This window comes from Salvelinus alpinus, chromosome 2 (genome assembly GCF_045679555.1).
Source record: "Salvelinus alpinus chromosome 2, SLU_Salpinus.1, whole genome shotgun sequence".
Lineage (NCBI taxonomy): Eukaryota > Metazoa > Chordata > Actinopteri > Salmoniformes > Salmonidae > Salvelinus > Salvelinus alpinus.
Genome location: NC_092087.1, coordinates 67488205 through 67505683, shown reverse-complemented (window position 1 = coordinate 67505683; position 17479 = coordinate 67488205). Strand labels below are relative to the sequence as shown.

At 40.4% G+C, this 17479-nt stretch overlaps 1 protein-coding gene and 1 long non-coding RNA gene across 3 annotated transcripts; one reads left to right on the top strand and one right to left on the bottom strand.

Moving 5' to 3' along the window:
* Positions 1-228: 228 nt before the first annotated feature.
* Positions 229-4848, bottom strand: LOC139544182 (uncharacterized). Its single transcript, XR_011668827.1, has 2 exons — positions 4738-4848; positions 229-750 (listed from the first exon to the last, which is right to left on the bottom strand). It is a non-coding gene; the product is annotated as an uncharacterized lncRNA (long non-coding RNA).
* Positions 4849-6796: 1948 nt separating this feature from the next.
* LOC139544172 (homeobox protein OTX1 B-like) lies at positions 6797-12612 on the top strand. 2 transcript variants are annotated; one of them, XM_071350980.1, is made up of 4 exons: positions 6797-7243; positions 9266-9441; positions 9975-10177; positions 11096-12612. In XM_071350980.1, the coding sequence occupies exons 2-4, from the start codon at positions 9345-9347 to the stop codon at positions 11873-11875; spliced, it is 1080 nt and encodes a 359-aa protein (XP_071207081.1). In that variant the 5' UTR covers positions 6797-7243; positions 9266-9344; the 3' UTR covers positions 11876-12612. The 2 variants fall into 2 exon arrangements, with proteins under 2 accessions (XP_071207081.1, XP_071207090.1); XM_071350989.1 differs by having other exon boundaries at positions 6805-7243; positions 10026-10177.
* Positions 12613-17479: the final 4867 nt, after the last annotated feature.

Below are 17479 nucleotides of genomic sequence, written 5' to 3'. Positions count from 1 at the left end.
TATGCATAGTCACTTTTATAATTCTACCTACATGTACATATTACCTCAATTACCTCGACACCAGTGCCCCCACACATTGACTCTGTACCGGTACCCCCTGTATATAGCCCCGCTATTGTTATTTACTGCTGCTCTTTAATCATTTGTATTCTTATCGCTTACTTTTTTGGGGGGGGGGGGGGTATTTTCTTAAAACTGCATTGTTGGTTAAGGGCTTGTAAGTAAGCATTTCACTGTAAGGTCTACACCTGTTGTATTCGGCGCATGTGACAAGTAAAATCGTATTTTATTTTATTTGAAATGCAAGGTGGAGTTGTAGTGATTCCCTGCAACAATGCGCTGCTACCACACCTCACCCCTGGCCTTTGATTTTGCTTTTTGGTTCATGCTCGGGGTCTCCGTATTTGAAAGTTGACGCTGCTACTCTTAAAGGGGGGGATTCATGCACAGACTACTGCCTACTTTTGTACTGCGTCTCGGGTTTTGTATGATAAGTTTTATTTTTTTATACATTCAAAATCAATATGTAATCCTGTGCAGGGGCTTATCCCGTGCACTAGGCCATTTTGTGAGGCTCTTTGAGCTTTGTTACAGGTCTTCTGGCAGCTCTATGCCATAGATTGATTAGGTGCAGTGCCAGAATCCTATCAAATGGCCAGCTCTGATGATGGTGCAAACTCTTTCAGGGCCTCTAGTTGACTGGAACTGGAGATAAGGCTGGATGGCAATTCCCTTCCCTCCTGCTGCACTCTGTGTAGAGAAAAAAATAGTGTTAGTATATGTTGTAGGAAGTTGTGATTTGCTCCTGTGCTCCAATTGCACTTTAGTAGCTATTTTCAATATTTGGAAATAATCTTGTGTTGCATAGCTCATCTCTGCTTTCTTTGCCTAATTGAAGGCATTTTAACCCTCACAAATATACACAAATGGCAAATGCTAATGTAACAACTGCCTTTAACTCTAGGTTACATTGACATTCCATTTTTCAATTGGGTTTTAAAATTAATTTGGATTAACATCTTTACATTTTCTAAAATCAATTACTTTCTTTCTCTCTCTCCCCTCTCTCTCTCTCTCTCTCTCTCTCTCTCTCTCTCTCTCTCTCGCTCTCCCTCTCTCCCTCTGATCTTGCCAGTCCTTTGTTAACCAGGTAACCCTGTGGTTAAAAGTGAATCCTTTTTCAGCAACTCATTCTACATCGATGAGGCAAATCCACCTCATCTAAAAAGTAGGCCATCCTAATGGCATTTGAATGACCAGAAAATAATATAAATAGATTGGGCTGGTAAGGGATAATAGAATTCTACAGGTAATTTGTTACCATCGGAAACTCCTCCCTTGCCAGTGTGGCGCATAAGTTGATTATCTTGCTTCCCCAATTATTTAGGCTATCTCCGGAAAAAAGTAAAAGCACTGAATTACAGGTTTGATTCCAAAAACCATTATGATTGGCTTAAAATGAGTCATTTTAGGTTTGGTAAATAAGCACCCCAAGTCTCTCTTCCCTCAAGCTGCTGAGAAATGCAGTGTCGCCTTCAGTATATTTTCCTCCTCTTTTTTTTCTGTGCATAGGGAGGGTCACGGGGAACTGAACCTGTGCATTCTTGTGTGGCTTGCCAACGCTCACATGGTTACCACTGGTGCGCATTGTTAGGGATATCTGAATGAGCACTGGCCATGCAAGTTTTAACGTGATTGCCCGGGGGCAGTAGAGTGAAAGAGAGGAGGAACAGAGTGAGGTAGAGAAAGAGAGGGAGGGAGGGGGGGGGGGAGAGAGAGAGAGACTAATCCTAAAAGGATTGAAAGTTGCCCTACTCTTTGCTCAGGGTCCCTCCCCCTCACTCACTCTGTTTTTTGGGGGATTGCGATGGGGGTGTATGTATGGTGGTTTGGGTTGGTTGGGTGACTGTGGGCTGTGGGATCTTTAAGCCGGTGTCTGATTTCTCCCTCCTGCTCCTCATTTGTTCTGCCATGTCTCTCATCATTTCTACTCATTGTTTACCTTCCTAATGAGAGGGGCGGGAAGGCCCGAACCTGTGACAGACAGCTACATGCTCCCCTCTGCTCTCTCCCTCTCTCTGCTCTCTACCTCTCTCTAGCTCTGCTCTCTCTCTCTGTATCTCTGCTATCTCTCTTTGCTCTCTCTCCCTCTGCTCCCCCCCTCTCTCTCTTTCACTCTTCCTTTTCTGCCTCTCTCATTGTACATGTATGACTGTTTTTCACTGCTATGTTCATGACACATTATGACTTCCTTTCTTGTTCCTGTTTAGTCATGTGAGCTGTCAAAAAATGTAAGTTGCAATGTAGCCTAATATTTGCACTCACTTGACAGTCAATTCGGAAATTGACGTCATGCCAATACCACAAAGAGGGCCTATGAAAATAAAGTGAATGTCAAATTTTTAAGATGATAAATTGCGTAATGTTTTGATGTTCAATATATGAAGTCCATTTTAAGAGATGTTAAAAATAGGTATGACACGTTGCACTCTCAATACTTGGGTCTTGTCAAATTCTTTATTGAAGCACTAATGGTTATCACCAACACCAACTTTAGTAATGGTGTCTTCAAGACTTACATTTAAATCTAAGTTCTGTGTCTCATGTCAAGGACGTCATGCCCACTTATCCATTTGTGCGCAGAAAAAATAGAAGAAATTGTTCTTTTCACTCAAAAATATCAAATTTGTCCATCTCTTAAAAAATATTAGGTGCATGGAGCCTCAGTCTCGTGTTTTAGTCTATGGCAGCTGAGTGCCAGGCTGTTGAGTTTTGGTCATTCTCCTTTAGGTTAGGCTAGGTAATGATACAGTGTTGTTGAATGCAGAAAGTGCTGGGCACCCTGGCTAAGTGACTACCCTTGACTCCCCCATTAAGTGCCAGTGTGGAACAAAGAGAAACTGAGTGCCAGGACAGTAGACAGGCCTTGTGTGATAAGTGCATGACAGGCCTTGCGTGATAAGTGCAGGTCCTCAAAATTGCTATCCTTCTGGCTGTGTTATTCAGATTACATTACAGGAGAACCGTTCATTTTTTTATCAACCACCTACTGTATGGGAAAGCTGTACGTCAACCGCCTTTCAAATCTCTACATCTCATCAATTATTTCCATGGGATTACTCCTTTACTTGTCAGTTTGAAGCCAAATGATCACCATTTTGGAATGCATTTGATAGGCTACTGTTACCTTTGGTTGTAGGCTAGCAGTTATTTGCAGGGACAGTGAGTAGGCTAGCTACCTGTCAACCCATCTGACCTCCCAGTGCCCTGTTGAAGGCTGGCGTGCCTAGGACTTCATGATGCTCGTGCCTCCATTGTGAGGAGAACACCAGGTGATATTTTAGACAGGGAAACTAGCTCCATATGAAACAGTACAGTACATCCCTATCCCACGTGTTTACATTACGGCACAGTATCAAGCAGCAGAGTCTCACAACACATCACACTCACTCATCCTGTTGGTCATGTGATCTCTAAGCACTTGTGGAGCTATTGCATAGCCTAATAGGCCTGATTCTTGTCATTGATAATAAATCATACGAGATGGTTAATGGAAAGGATGCAAAAATGATCTATTAGTCAAAAAAGTCAGTTGATGAGCAGAGAGATTAAAACCAACAAAAAATGCATCACAAATATGTTTTCAAGTCTCCTGAGCACCTTCGATAATGATTTTATAGTGCTTGCTGTAAATTTGCCATAGATATTGACTTTACTGTAAACAAGATTTATTTTGTTTGTTTCATGCGGTTTAATAATTTGGCATGTTATTGCAATAGTAATAAGTATGGGAGTTAATGACCCACTTTCACTTATGGTATAGGCCTACAATTTAGAGGAGCAGACTAGGCTACTCTAAAACAAAATGTCTAACATCTTAATAACAATGCAGTCATCATTTTTATATTTTAAAAATCATACAGTTTATTTTGATATTTCTATGCCTTTGAAGCTAAACAGATATGGGAATGTTTTATGCATTCTGAATGATTAGGATTCCAACATGGATTCATTTTCCTATGATTTTTTTTTGCATCAAATGGTTTATGTGTTTACATAGCCTGGATTTATTTCCACTAATTCTGTAAATAGAGCCGAGATTTGAATTTCATGATTCGAATTTTATGGTTTTAGTCAGAAGATTATTCATATGGGTTACTATTTCACAACACAATTTCATCTATAATAATGTGTGGATGTAACGGAATGCATAGCACCAGTCTTACTCATACGTATTATCCTGTGCATATTGTTATTCGAATAGACGTTTTGACTTCTGTGGTCGGGTCTCGTTCAGTTTCAGGTCCGTCAAAGAAATGGCACGGCTCCACGTACATCAATAATATAGTCATTTAATCTGCATGGGAGTTTTCATTGTAGTAGACCTATACTCCGTTGACTAATGTAGTGGAAATCTCTCAATTGAAAGTTTGTACAGTAGTAGCCTATAGGCTACACCTCGGTGAAAGAATGTTTTGAAATAATATAGCCTATTTAAAACTTGCCTATAGGCTATTTCGTTATTAATGGCATAGATAGGACTATGTTATTTATTGAAAACAATTCTCACCATTATTTCGCAATGTGCAGTTAAACCTGCTGCTATGGAAATCTTTCAAATACAATATTGAGCCTCAAAACTAAAATTCCATGTGCACGATACAATCTTGCATGACAAACCATGATCATTTGATTACTGTCTCCAACCAGAGTTCCGTATTAAGGTGAGCACCTTACCTCTGTGTATTTCCACCATTGCGTAATGCTTCACTTTTACGCGTGTATCCAAAATAGAAAAAAAACAGCCACCCAATCCTTGACACCGACTATAAACCCATAGATAAAGTATTTTTGAGTTTAAAAACTTCGAAATAAGGTGCTGGTCTTCTTGCGTAGTGCTATAGCTGTAGCATACACGCCATAGGTATCTTTCTGGGAGAACGGATTGCCCCCCTATGTATTGCAGATGTGCAAGCTTTGAGATCTGTTGCTATTACCGCGCATGCAGGTGTTGATCGTGGGTGGATTTTGCAAAGCCCGTTCCACAGCCACAGGTTTTTCTTACAAAAGGCAGAGGGAGAGAATACCGACTCCGTGTGCCCATGCTTTCTGACAACTTGGGGGATTTTATGCATCATCGTTTTAATAAGCACCGACAACTTATGCGACCTTCTCCAATCCTGCCAGCTAAAGAGACAAACCTTACACCCCCACCCCTTGAGTTGCCCTGATCCCTGGTTTTACGGGCTTAGCATTAAGAAAATTCTACTGCAATTTGGGATTAGGTCCAATACTCTTTTCACAATGGGATTTTGCTATTTGATATCTTGATACTTGTGTGCGATCGATCACATTGGCGTTGACAGGTCTAGGCCTATATGTTGGGCGCTTGAGTCATACAATATTTGGAGCAAACGTGTGAGATTAGCCAATAAATATCGCTTTTTATATTTTTCCCTGGCCATTGTAATATGCATTGGGCCTGTTTGGCCCTGACAAAAACTTAATTGACTTGCCTATTGGAATTTACCTTGAATTACTAATATTATTTCGTTCATAGCCAAAGCCTACCATATAAAATGGCACCCATAATTTGTGTGAATAAATGTAAAGTGGAAAGTGGAAACCTGTTGTCATTCGAAACGCTCATGATTTGCCTCCAACCATTAACAGCTTTTATTTTAGCGCTGTTACGTCGTTGTTTCGATTAGGCCATTCTAAAGATCCAAAGAGGATGTTAAAGTGCCTTCGTTTGATATCACATTTAGTTAACTAATGTTCTTGACAGTCCTTTGATTATTTGCTCGTGATTGATTATTGCAGCTCCGGCTACAATTAGAGTTGAGCTCAACAAAACACCAGCCGAGGCGGTTGCAGTGGAGACAGACGAGTCATGACGGTCTCAACAATTAATCCCGAATATAAATATTATTTGTATTTTCCATTCTTTATGCACATTTATCTATTGAATTTTTTTTAAAATGTTTTTATTTTAGGTTATAGGATATAGATAGATGGTCGATTCCACCTCCAGTTTAATTCATATAAAACTTTATTTGAGAGGAGAGCCTCGTTTGGATGAACTGCACTATTATTCTGAAATGGAAATCCAAGCTAGGATTATGTCATTCATTAATATTCATGAAAATATATTACACGGTTAAATCAGAGCCTCTTCACCACTTTTAGAAAGTATTCCGCTGCTATGGAAAAAAATGCTCAAATTTGTATAAACGATGGTGTTGTTCACAAACAATTACAGGCAAAATGACAACGTTGAAAGGTTATTTTCTCTGAAGACCCACACAGGGTCCAAAATGCATTACTACCGAGGGCAAGCAGTTTTCTTGTTATTTTAATCAATCACATAGGTTACACTAAAGCTATATTCGGTTTTAAGACATTACATTTTGTTTTAGGCAATCTAATTTATTTTCTTAGTTGCCATTTTTTCATGTTAGGCCTAGTTCCCAACCCACTTTACGTCATCGCTTTTGATGAGAAAATTGTTAATTCACGCGCTTAAAGATTCTCTCAAGCGTTCGTTTTTTTCATGAGCGAAATAAACACTGAGACCTGCTTAAAATGACCTTTTACGGTAGCCTACATATTTAGTTTTTATGCAAACGCAAAATCTACTACATGCAAATTAAATTAAGAACAACGTAGGCCTACTCCATAAGTAGAGCTTTCAATGTAATGTTTTTTTTTTTTATTAAGTATAACTTTTTCCAATTGTGGGCTCTCACGTGGTATAGATTTATTTAAGCATTTGAAGGGGAGGGGTTTTCTTGCTATCCTCGCAATTGACTGGTTACCTCTGTCGCCTGTAAGGGCGCACGGGCGCTTGGATTGGACGAAGTGTGCCGTTCTGCATGTGTTTTACGTTCATAGAAGGGCAGGGTAGGCAGAAGGTGATCAATCTCCATCGGTCAACATTGGCAATCACCTTACCACAGTGTAAGACGCACAAGATAATGCGATTGATTTGATTTTTATAATATTTTTTCCAATTGTGAAATTTTCCTCTGACGCACAACTGGGGTTCAAATTGGAAAACTGCGTTGGTTGATGTAAACTCCTTATTTGCAGTTTGCGTATTTCTCATCCATTTGTGTGCGCAGCTTCTTATGGTTGTCTCGCTTTCAAGAACATTTTCTCCATGTGGATATTCTTGATGTACGGGATCTTCTTGGCTTGACTACAAATAAAGCAAATAAGAAAACAGGATCCCAAACGCAAGGTGAGTGGTAAATGCAAAGTTTTCCTTGTCTTATATAGGCCTATGTAGTCCGTTCAGGCTACTTCCTTCTGGGTTGTTATTCGTCATTTTGATGGAATTATTTATACTATTGAGGTTACTGTAATCTATTCATATTCTTTTAAAACGATGTATTTGTATTTGATAAGACTACGAAGTTTGTATTTAGGTGCAACTTGCGTTGGAAACTGTTGTGCGCTCATTGAAAATGGTCATTGTAAATGGTCGTTGTAAACAATCACGCTCGTCAGGGGAAGCTATCAAGAATTACCTGACAGTAAACTCCCCATTGGAAATTCAGTTTTTATAGTAAATTAATATCCTAAATGCTACTTCTGGTTTGGTTGTGCACTTGTTATTTAAATGGAAAAACTCTGAGGCCTGACAAGACACATGGAATGTATATCTTTGAGGTGTTGTTAATTAATTTTGCTCATAAGACCTTTTCTTATAATGGTATCCCTGGGGCTCTCATCTGAATCGCAATAGAGTAAATTTTTCGCCATTTACATTTGCTTAAACTCCTTCCTGCGGTTATGGAAATACAGTGAAGTATTTACGCCTCAATACAAATCCATCAGCTGCTCCGTGTCCACAGCATGGACCCAAGTAGGTCTATTTAGAGGCCAAATACATTGTAGCCAGTCAATGAAGTTAAAAAAACAAACCTATTTGTTTCAACCTTTACATTAAGGCACCCCGTCCAATTACTGAACTGCATCTACATATGATATCATATATGCCATCAGGTCTGTTGGTTTGATTTGATATCTACATTTGAATATTTTTCTAACTTGATACGCTTTGGAGCATATTTAAATCGGATACACATTTTATTATCAGGGTATAACCATGTAATAACAATGATAACAACGATTAAAATCCATCATTAGTGTTATTTATTCTATTTTAAAAAAATAATCTAAGTTACAAACAAGCCATTTGATAATATGTGACATCTGGTCTCTGCTGAAAGAGAATGTTCCATTAGGCCGTCGTGTAGAACACACCTCAGAAGATGTGGATATTATATAGGCCTAGAATATTTCTTTGTCAAATATAATGTCATGCAATAATTTGACAAGCAGCCAACTCCATTTTCATGTCAACATGAAACTTTGGACAATTTGTTATTTTACGCAGGCGTAGCATGTCGGCCCTGTATAGCCTATAGGCCTATACAAACTACGTTACGAAATAGTCTAAAGTTGTGCTGATTATGTCATAAAATGGCCTACATCAACAGTGAAATGGATTATAAGGCAGTGTATGTGTAGTGTATGTGTAGTTTATACAACGCTTGGTGAAATCTATAATTTATGCAGGCTGTTATGACTCTTGACATGTTTGTGAACCCAATTATCTGGGTCCAAATGCATGCTTTATTTTATTGATCAAAGTCATTCATCTTATCTCGCAGGCCTCTCTCTATATGCACCGAAAATGTGCGTAATGGCGAATGTAATGTTTTTAACAGTGGATGCATTTATCAAAACAAGGGTTTAGAGGTTGGCCATAGGAGTCATGCGTCAAATGGAATTAATACACGACTGGCGACAGATTTCATCCGTAATTATTTCTTTACTGTAGTGATGGATGACTGCAACCTGAGTTTATAATTGGATATCATTTAGCCACGTTAACGCGTCATGTCATACTTTGTTTGAAACCTTTGTAAACGGCTAATCTTTGGATTTTTGTTGAGGGAATCGGCTTTTTGATTCACTTTTGATACGACTCGGGTGAAAGTTTGAAGTCTCAATCAAAGAGTCCTATAGGCTACTGGAATTTAGCAACGTTTTGAAATTGGAAATATAATTTGGCTTTGATATTGTCTCAGGCTATTTCCAATTGAATTAACCATCATTTGAATATAGGGACATTTTAATTATTCAAATCAAATGTAGTTTGCTGAATTGCTCTTTGTAGGCTACTAAATATAAATGAGTAACCAACAGAAATATATATTTTCACATTCTACTCACAATGCGTTTTCAATTGCAGGATTTCATCAAGGGACTGCAACATCGGGGGAATCGAACTTTTCCGCACCGACTTTGGTTTCCCCGTTTCCGTTTCTAGCATGATGTCATACCTCAAACAGGCCCCGTACGGCATGAACGGAATGGGGCTCAGCGGTACGGCCATGGACCTACTGCACCCATCAGTGGGGTATCCAGGTAAAACGCCCCCCAAACACTTCACACTAACTGTGCCAAATCCGAATCACCTGTGACGTTATATTGGATAGTTGTCTGTTGCGCATTATAGAAAAATTTAGGACCGGGTAGCACACACTGCTCTCCGGAAATACATCCCATGTGCATTATCACACTTCCAAATGCACGGAAACGCATAATTAAACACAAGTTGGTGTCAACTTATAGGATGGTATGATTTAATAACAAGATTAATTCCTTCGCACTATTTTCCGTTTCCACATGTTACATGACTAAGTAATAACTGTTAGACCTAGTGTGATTACAGTGAAGGCCTATTGTAGTGCAGAATATTATGTGATTTAAACCTGTTATATATATATATATATATATATATAATTCACAGGTTATTTTCGTTTTGAAGAAACACTTAACTTTGAAGCTAGCTATTTCTGAAATATATGAAAATATGAGATGGAAGCTTTGAATATTTATATTGAACCTCGTTTGTTTTGGTGAACAATGTTTTTTTTTCCATTTCGTTTTATTATCAGATCGAAATGGCTTCGAAGAGTTTCCATTGACAGGTTTCTATTCCATTTCAGCGCATCCGAGGAAACAGCGGAGAGAGAGGACAACTTTTACTCGTACTCAGCTGGACATTCTGGAATCCCTTTTCGGCAAGACGCGCTACCCAGACATTTTCATGCGGGAAGAAGTCGCACTGAAAATCAATTTGCCTGAGTCTAGAGTCCAAGTTTGTACAGAATTGCAATTATTTAGTTACTACTGTACTGTAGCCTACAATTGTTTGTGTGAACTTGTGGGCCATTTGTGGGGACTTTCTGAACTTGCAGTGCAAAACTGCAGCGACCAGGACAAGGCCTATTACTGCACATTTCAATCAATACTTTACCTTTTATTTTGGATTTTAATGAGTTTCAACAAGGTTGAGTATTTATTTGGGCTAAATGTTATATAGCCTACACTGCAATTCAGCTCTTAGCTGCAATTGTATACTACACAAATAAACAATATGCAAAATCTGTTATCATAACTGGTTCTGATAGTTCAACAAACACATACAATTCCATGTTTTAAAATATCATTTATGTTCAGCTCTCACATAAGGGCCGTCTTTAGAACTTATGAGCCCCCTTTTGAAATGGGTGTGAGAGCCTTTATGTAACCAGCTTTTGTACCCCTCTCACAGGCTTACTGCAATTATGGCAGCTTCCTCTAGAGTTTCACTGATTTGGCTGAGAAATGTGCACGGTATGCAGGGTAGGCAGCCAAGACTGTGCAGAGGTAGCCTGCGAATCGAACACTGACTGCACAACAGTTCCATGCCATTTCCAAGTGTTTGCAATGCCTGAAATGGGATAGGAGAATCAGCGAATAAAGAATCATGTTGTTTTGTTGACCTACAAGAAGATATGACCGATTGGTTGATAGAGTTGATATTAGTTATGCCTTTGCAATGAAGTACTATGTATGCCATTAATTGTACAAATGACAAAGCATTCAATATTATCAAATTTAAATAGTTATTCAGTTTGTCGCAAGTTGGCATGACCAGTTTGACAACTGCTTACTCAATCAATGTTTTGCAAATTTGTTTGGACAGTTGACAGACAGCATTTTAAAGTTGACCTCTTTGCCTCTTGTTGTGCAGGTATGGTTCAAGAACAGGAGAGCCAAGTGCCGTCAGCAGGCCCAGAGTGGAAACAATGCTAAAGTCCGGCCTGCCAAGAAGAAGTCCTCTCCAACCAGGGAGAGCACAGGCTCAGAGAGCAGTGGTCAGTTCACCCCTCCGGCAGTGTCCAGCACCGGCTCCTCTTCCTCTTCTGGTGGCTCTCATCCCTCCGGCCATGGAGGCCAAGGCCTGAGCAGCACTTCTACCTCCGTCACCGCCCCAGTGTCCTCCATCTGGAGCCCTGCGCCCATCTCCCCGGCCCCTGCACCACCCCCTGTCCCCGACCCTGCTCCTCCAACCAGTGCCTCCTGCATGCAGAGGTCTGTGTCAGGTACTGGAGGCACGTCCTCCTACCCGGTGTCCTACAGCCAGACAGCGGCGTCCTATGGGCAGGGCTACCCCGCCCCGGCGTCAACGGGCTCCTACTTCGGAGGGGTGGAATGCAGCTCGTACCTGGCCCCCATGCACTCTCACCACCACCCCCACCATCCGCACCAGCTCAGCCCCATGACGGGCTCCTCCATGTCTGGCCACCCGCACCACCATATAGGGCAGACCTCAGGGCACCACCACCATCACCACCCCCACCACCACCAGGCCTACAGCGGGGCCGGGCTGGCCTTCAACTCCTCAGACTGTCTGGATTACAAAGAACAAACGGCCGCGGCCGCAGCCTCTTCCTGGAAGCTCAACTTCAACACCACCGACTGCTTGGACTACAAAGACCAGGCCTCCTCCTGGCGGTTCCAAGTCTTGTGACTTTTTTCCCCCCTTTCAAATAAGTATTTTTGTTTAGTTTTTTTGTTGAAGAGCTATTTTCTTCAAAGCATTAAGAAGTTAACTAATAGTAGAGACAATTATCAAGCCTTTTTTAAGTTAATGTTTGGAAAATTCAAGTGACGCACAGATGAAAAAGCCTGTCTTCTTCTTTGACCATTTTATGAATCAACAAGCTTGAATTGGATCCACTCACCCAGACTTTGGGACATCAAGGAATATTTTTCTACACATGAACTCTGAAAACTGCCCTCCAACAAGTTCAAAGTATGTAGTTTATCCCTTTGAGTTAGAATAGTTTTTTCAGGATGGAGCAAGAGCACTGTGTTATGGATTTTCCATAAATATTCCCAAGAGCGAGCAATTGAGGGCGAACCTTTGTCACAAAATTTGTTTTATGGAAAAATATGATATTTTATGCTCATGTATTTGATATAGGCCTACCCATTAGAGACCATTTAATATTAGAAAATAAGATGCTGCTATTGTTTTCAGTTTGCTGATATTCAAATTTATGTTAATTCCAACTTGAATATTGTTCATTGTCCGGACTGTAGTGTTGTATTTTGGAAGTTTAATTGCAGCACTTGTTTATAAGGTCAAAGATTTTGCTATTGTTCTTTACGAAGAAAATGTGAGTTAGACACGCAATGTCAGTATTCCAATGAAATTTAAAATGTACATTCGTGTCTTTATAATAAAGATTCGTTAAAAACATGGTTGGTTTTTCCAATGCAAAGAGTGTTCTTATCTGAAAGTAGTGGTGCTTAGTGGTGCTTTTGTTGGCAGGTTTAGATTACATTAATTTAAATACTTGGACGGCCCTCAGAACTTTATTAAGATACTTTATTAAGGAATTAACATATTTTAAAAGTAGTATGTTGTAAACAAATGTAATTTTAAAATCTAAATTCAAAGGCTATTAATGGATTAATGGACTTGGCCTGAAGATGGTTTTATTTCTCTATTCATGTGCCACTTTATTGCCATTATGATTAGGGCTCTGTGTTTTGTGCGATCATGTGACATGCCTTGATTTGAATATGTATTTATAGCCTTTTCATCAAACTATCCTCTTTTCATGTCAGATATTCCAGCACCATCCTTAAACAATTGCTTACATTTTGGGCGTATTTCTAATTTCTGCATCAAGCTTTAAATGCAGGATAACATCTTGCTATGTCATATGATCACGCAAAACACAGGGCCCTAATTATGATATATTTTCATTATCCCCCTGAGAGAAGTTGTCATTTTTATATGAATGTTGATGAGACAAAATAGCACAACACATTTTATTATGAACACACGCATTTTTACATCCTGTTCAACCCGTCTCCATTCATGTCAAATCGAAGAAAGACTAGGTATGTTATTTTGACTTAACATTCGGTGAACACAAAATAAAATAACCAAAATCATGCCCTTAGATTATCCCATTTTATAATAGGCCTACTTCAGTGATATAGGGTATTCATTAACAAGTTTGTCTTTTTAAATTGAAGTGCGGCCTCAAATGGGAACGAAATGGGCCTACGAATGACAATTGCAATAGGCTATCGGTTCTTATCATTTGTGTTACATCAAGTCACATATTTGTAGTGATCCTTCATCACAAAATGCATAATAACTTTCAGGTTTTGCGTTTATTTGTTTTGAGGAGTGGAAATTTGGTGTATTTCCCAAGAGATATGTAATTATAACCCACAATAAGACGTCAATCTCCATTATGTATTCTCAGATGTATTTAATAACACCCAAAATTATGTTCATGTTTATTTTGGGCTCTGTGATTTAATTTGAGGGACTGTCAAATGTGTGTGTGTGTGTGTGTGTGTGTGTGTGTGTGTGTTTTTGGTTTTACTATCCTTCCTTGTGAGGACCAGAAGTCCTCACAAGGATAATAAAACACGGAACATTTTGGGGGACATAAAACAATAGGTTTAGGGGTTATGGTTAAGGGTTTGGAGTTAGGGGTTAAGGAAAATAGGATTTTGAATGGAAATCAATTGTTTGGTCCCCACAAGGATAGTAAAATGAGTGTGTGTGTGTGTGGGTGGGTGTGGTGCAAAACTATGAATGTGTATATGTGGTGCAAATTGTAATATTCCTATACTTAGAAAAGCTTATTTGCATTTCCACTACCAACACAACGCAGGAAATTCCTAACACAATCCCTCCTGTGGCCCAAAGATGCATTCTCCTTGGCCACCACCAGCTCAATGAGTAAACTTCACAGAGGTTCAATCATAACATATTCAGATTAGCAAACATGTATCCTGGCATGCTGAGCATTTATCTTTGCATGTTGACAGTAATGTATAATGTTGTTGATCCAAGACACAAAAAGAGGACAAATCACGATTTTAATTAACAGAAATCCCTGCTCTTGCGCTGTTCCAAGCCACAGTCGACCAGCTGGACAAACAGGTTTGGGTAAACATGGCGTCCAGGAGGAGTAGCCGACATGACGTGTGTTTGCCTGGCTGTCTCCCGCTGGGCAGTGCCAGTATGCCGCCACCAATCCCCCCCCCCCCCCCCCCATGCAAACAGGCCTGAATTTACTACATTTGCATCCAACAAGGAATAACTAATCTCCAGGCCATGTTCAAGGAAACATGGCAGCTCATTTTTCTGAGCCGTCCCTGTCCCAAACACCTGTTCTGATGTCCCATCACTACAGCAGCCAACTGCTCCTATGGATGTGTGCAGTATTGTTCAGATGTGGAAACTTTGACAACACAATGTGGGGACAGGGTGCTGTATTGTCGTTAATGACAAATGGCGTTGTCCTACTAGACTCACGTTGTCCTGTTAGATTGTCAGAGTTTGATAAACAGTAACGTTTGCTTTGATGGTATACTAAAAAGTACGACTTGTAGAATACTTAACTGCTTATGATTAGAATTAAAGTCGCCATCTAAACTCCGACTATTCCGACCGTCATGACTTGGGGAATCTACATAGATCTACAATCAATCTACATTTTGAATACATATCAAGTGGCCTGTCCTTTCACACAACCAAAAACAGCTAAGTACAGAAAGCGGTTATAAACTTGGGTCAATTTAGTTGACATTGCTTTAAAGGGGATATCCTCATCCTCACCCGGTCCTTACCCTCAGTAACCCCTCAAGTAGAAACTCTTGAGTCCTATCTCAACTAGAACCAGGTGACACTCTGACCTTGGCGGCCTAACTCAACCTCGGTCTAAATAATTCACAGAGGATGTGGCAGCCAACAGCGAACGGAGCTACTTCCTTGATTGCCTTGGAACCTGCCAGTGACCTGGGTGCTCGTAGACGAGGCGTCTGTCCGCCAGCTGAACCGTGACAGTCGTCTAAAGTTTGCATGTGGAGGGCTGGCTGAGTTTGAAGGAAGGGAGATCCGCAGAGAGATGGCTGGATACAGGCCTGTCCAGGGCTCAAATAGTATTTGAAATCTTTCAACATCTTCCAAATACTTTGAGCATTTGCTTGAACCTGCCTGGAGTCCCAGATGGGTGAGGTTTGACGTTTTGGAATATTCCATTGGTTCCTTTGTGCCAGACAAGCTCAAGCATGCACAGCTCAAGTATTTGAGTGATTTGAACCCAGGTCTGATACAGGCTGTAGCAATTCCAATCAGGTGCAGTACAGGAGGCTCCACTCATGCCATCTGATTGTGGGCCTCTAAACAACAGCTATACTCAAAGCCATAATCAAATCTATGAATGAGTATATGAATCAAATATATCTGTGAATCTCTGTCTGAAAGACTAACAGCTATACCTCAATGTTTTCCAATCTGATTTGACTTGCTCCTCCCTTGGCTACAGAAAATTGCCAGCGTTGTTGTTGTAATTATGATGTAACTAGGTAGGAGAAGGTTCAGAAGGAGTTTTGTTGGAGTTGAATTGCTAAGATTTGAAGTGCATTGAATTGTCTTCAGAGAATCATATTTAAGTGATGAGGTCTGTCGTGTAAGGTACACACCCCGCAAATGGTATTTAACAATTTTTTTGCTTTTTCTCAACCACCTTGTCAAACCTCCGTCGTACCCTAAGGCTGACGAACCTCTAAAAGATCCTCCAACACACTCTTAATATGTTTATCTAAGAGAAAATACAAAATGGAGGGCTCCTTTCCATCCGACCACATCTTCCTCAGTCACAACCCTGCGAAACACCAACAAACAAAACAACACAACAGCAGTGCTTCTGCATGAACGAAACACCAACAAACAAAACAACACAACAGCAGTGCTTCTGCATGAACGAAACACCAACAAACAAAACAACACAACAGCAGTGCTTCTGCATGAACGAAACACCAAAGAGGGGTGAAAAAAAGCCAAATCGTGGCTTCTGATATTGTGCACTTTGCCACTTCCAGCATATAGCCTCCTTGTGTATATTTTCATATGGAAATCCCCTTAGCATGGCGGGTAAATAGATTACGATACAGTGGGGGATTAAGGATCGCCGTGCACTGCAGTCTCGCTAATCCCAAGAGCAGACTGTCAACAGCCCCTGACATGTTCGGGACGGGACTCCTTCTTCTCACACAAAATGGCTCCTTCCTCCGCTACTTAAAAATCAAATCTGGGGCCTTCCCGTCATGAATATTCCCCCACTTGTTATTCTATCCCGAGGAGTTGAGGACAGTTCACGATTGAAACAATTATTCACTTGTGTGGTTTTGGGTGTTGTAACTTTGTAGTAACTTTGTTGATATGGAAGTACACGTTTAGTACACTCAAATGTAGTATGTATGAGATGCAATGGTTTTCCCGTAAACATCCTTCACACATACCACTGTATTTCAGTTCAAATACAGTGCATTTCAATATATAGTACAAGAGTTCAGTGTATCCGAACAAAAACACAGTGTGTATCATGAAGGATACCCTGACATGGAAGCACTACCTCCAAGTGGCTCTTCCAGCTGAGTATCTGTGAGCTAAAGCAGGGCCTCTCCTTGAAACAAACGGCGATGGGGAATCTCTTTGTCGGGCCGTGCCTAAGCCTAATCTAATGATTCAGATGACTGGGGGCCGTACTTAGTGGGATAGCCAGTGGCTCGGTTCAAACAAACCCATACGGGGGGGGAAGTTTCCCAAGGATGAAAAAATAAATAAATAACGTTTTCAATTCTAGCGCCTTCCAGGCAACCCCCACTAACTTTAGTCTTGGAGTGCCAGGAGGAATGCGAGAGCTGGGCATTTTGCTGAGCTTGATTGAAGTCAGGTTTAAAGGGACTAATTCATTACACTACACCCAAAAAGAGCTCTTTACTGGTGTTGTATTTGGGGCCTCGAACATTTAAACTTGGTAACCAAATAGCCTCAAAGAAAACATAATTTCCCTTATCAAATTTATGACCATGTTTAACGTTTTAATAAATAAAGAAATCCCTTCTGCCACTTCATGTAAACGTATTTACAGAACATTTTAAACCAGGTTTCATTGACTTGGGCTCAGATTGTTGACATTACTCCCGTGATGTCACACACACCACATGCACTCCCGGGGCTCCTGAGTGGGGCAGCGGTCTAAGGCACTGCATCTCAGTGCTTGAGGTGTCACTACAGACAGCCTGGTTCAAA

Coding starts and splice junctions, on each gene's coding strand:
- LOC139544172 (XM_071350980.1), top strand. CDS start 9,345: ATGATGTCATACCTCAAACAGGCCCCGTACGGCATGAACGGAATGGGG. Junction 9,442..9,974: donor CCCATCAGTGGGGTATCCAG/GTAAAACGCCCC, acceptor TTTTATTATCAG/ATCGAAATGGCTTCGAAGAG. Junction 10,178..11,095: donor TGCCTGAGTCTAGAGTCCAA/GTTTGTACAGAA, acceptor CTTGTTGTGCAG/GTATGGTTCAAGAACAGGAG.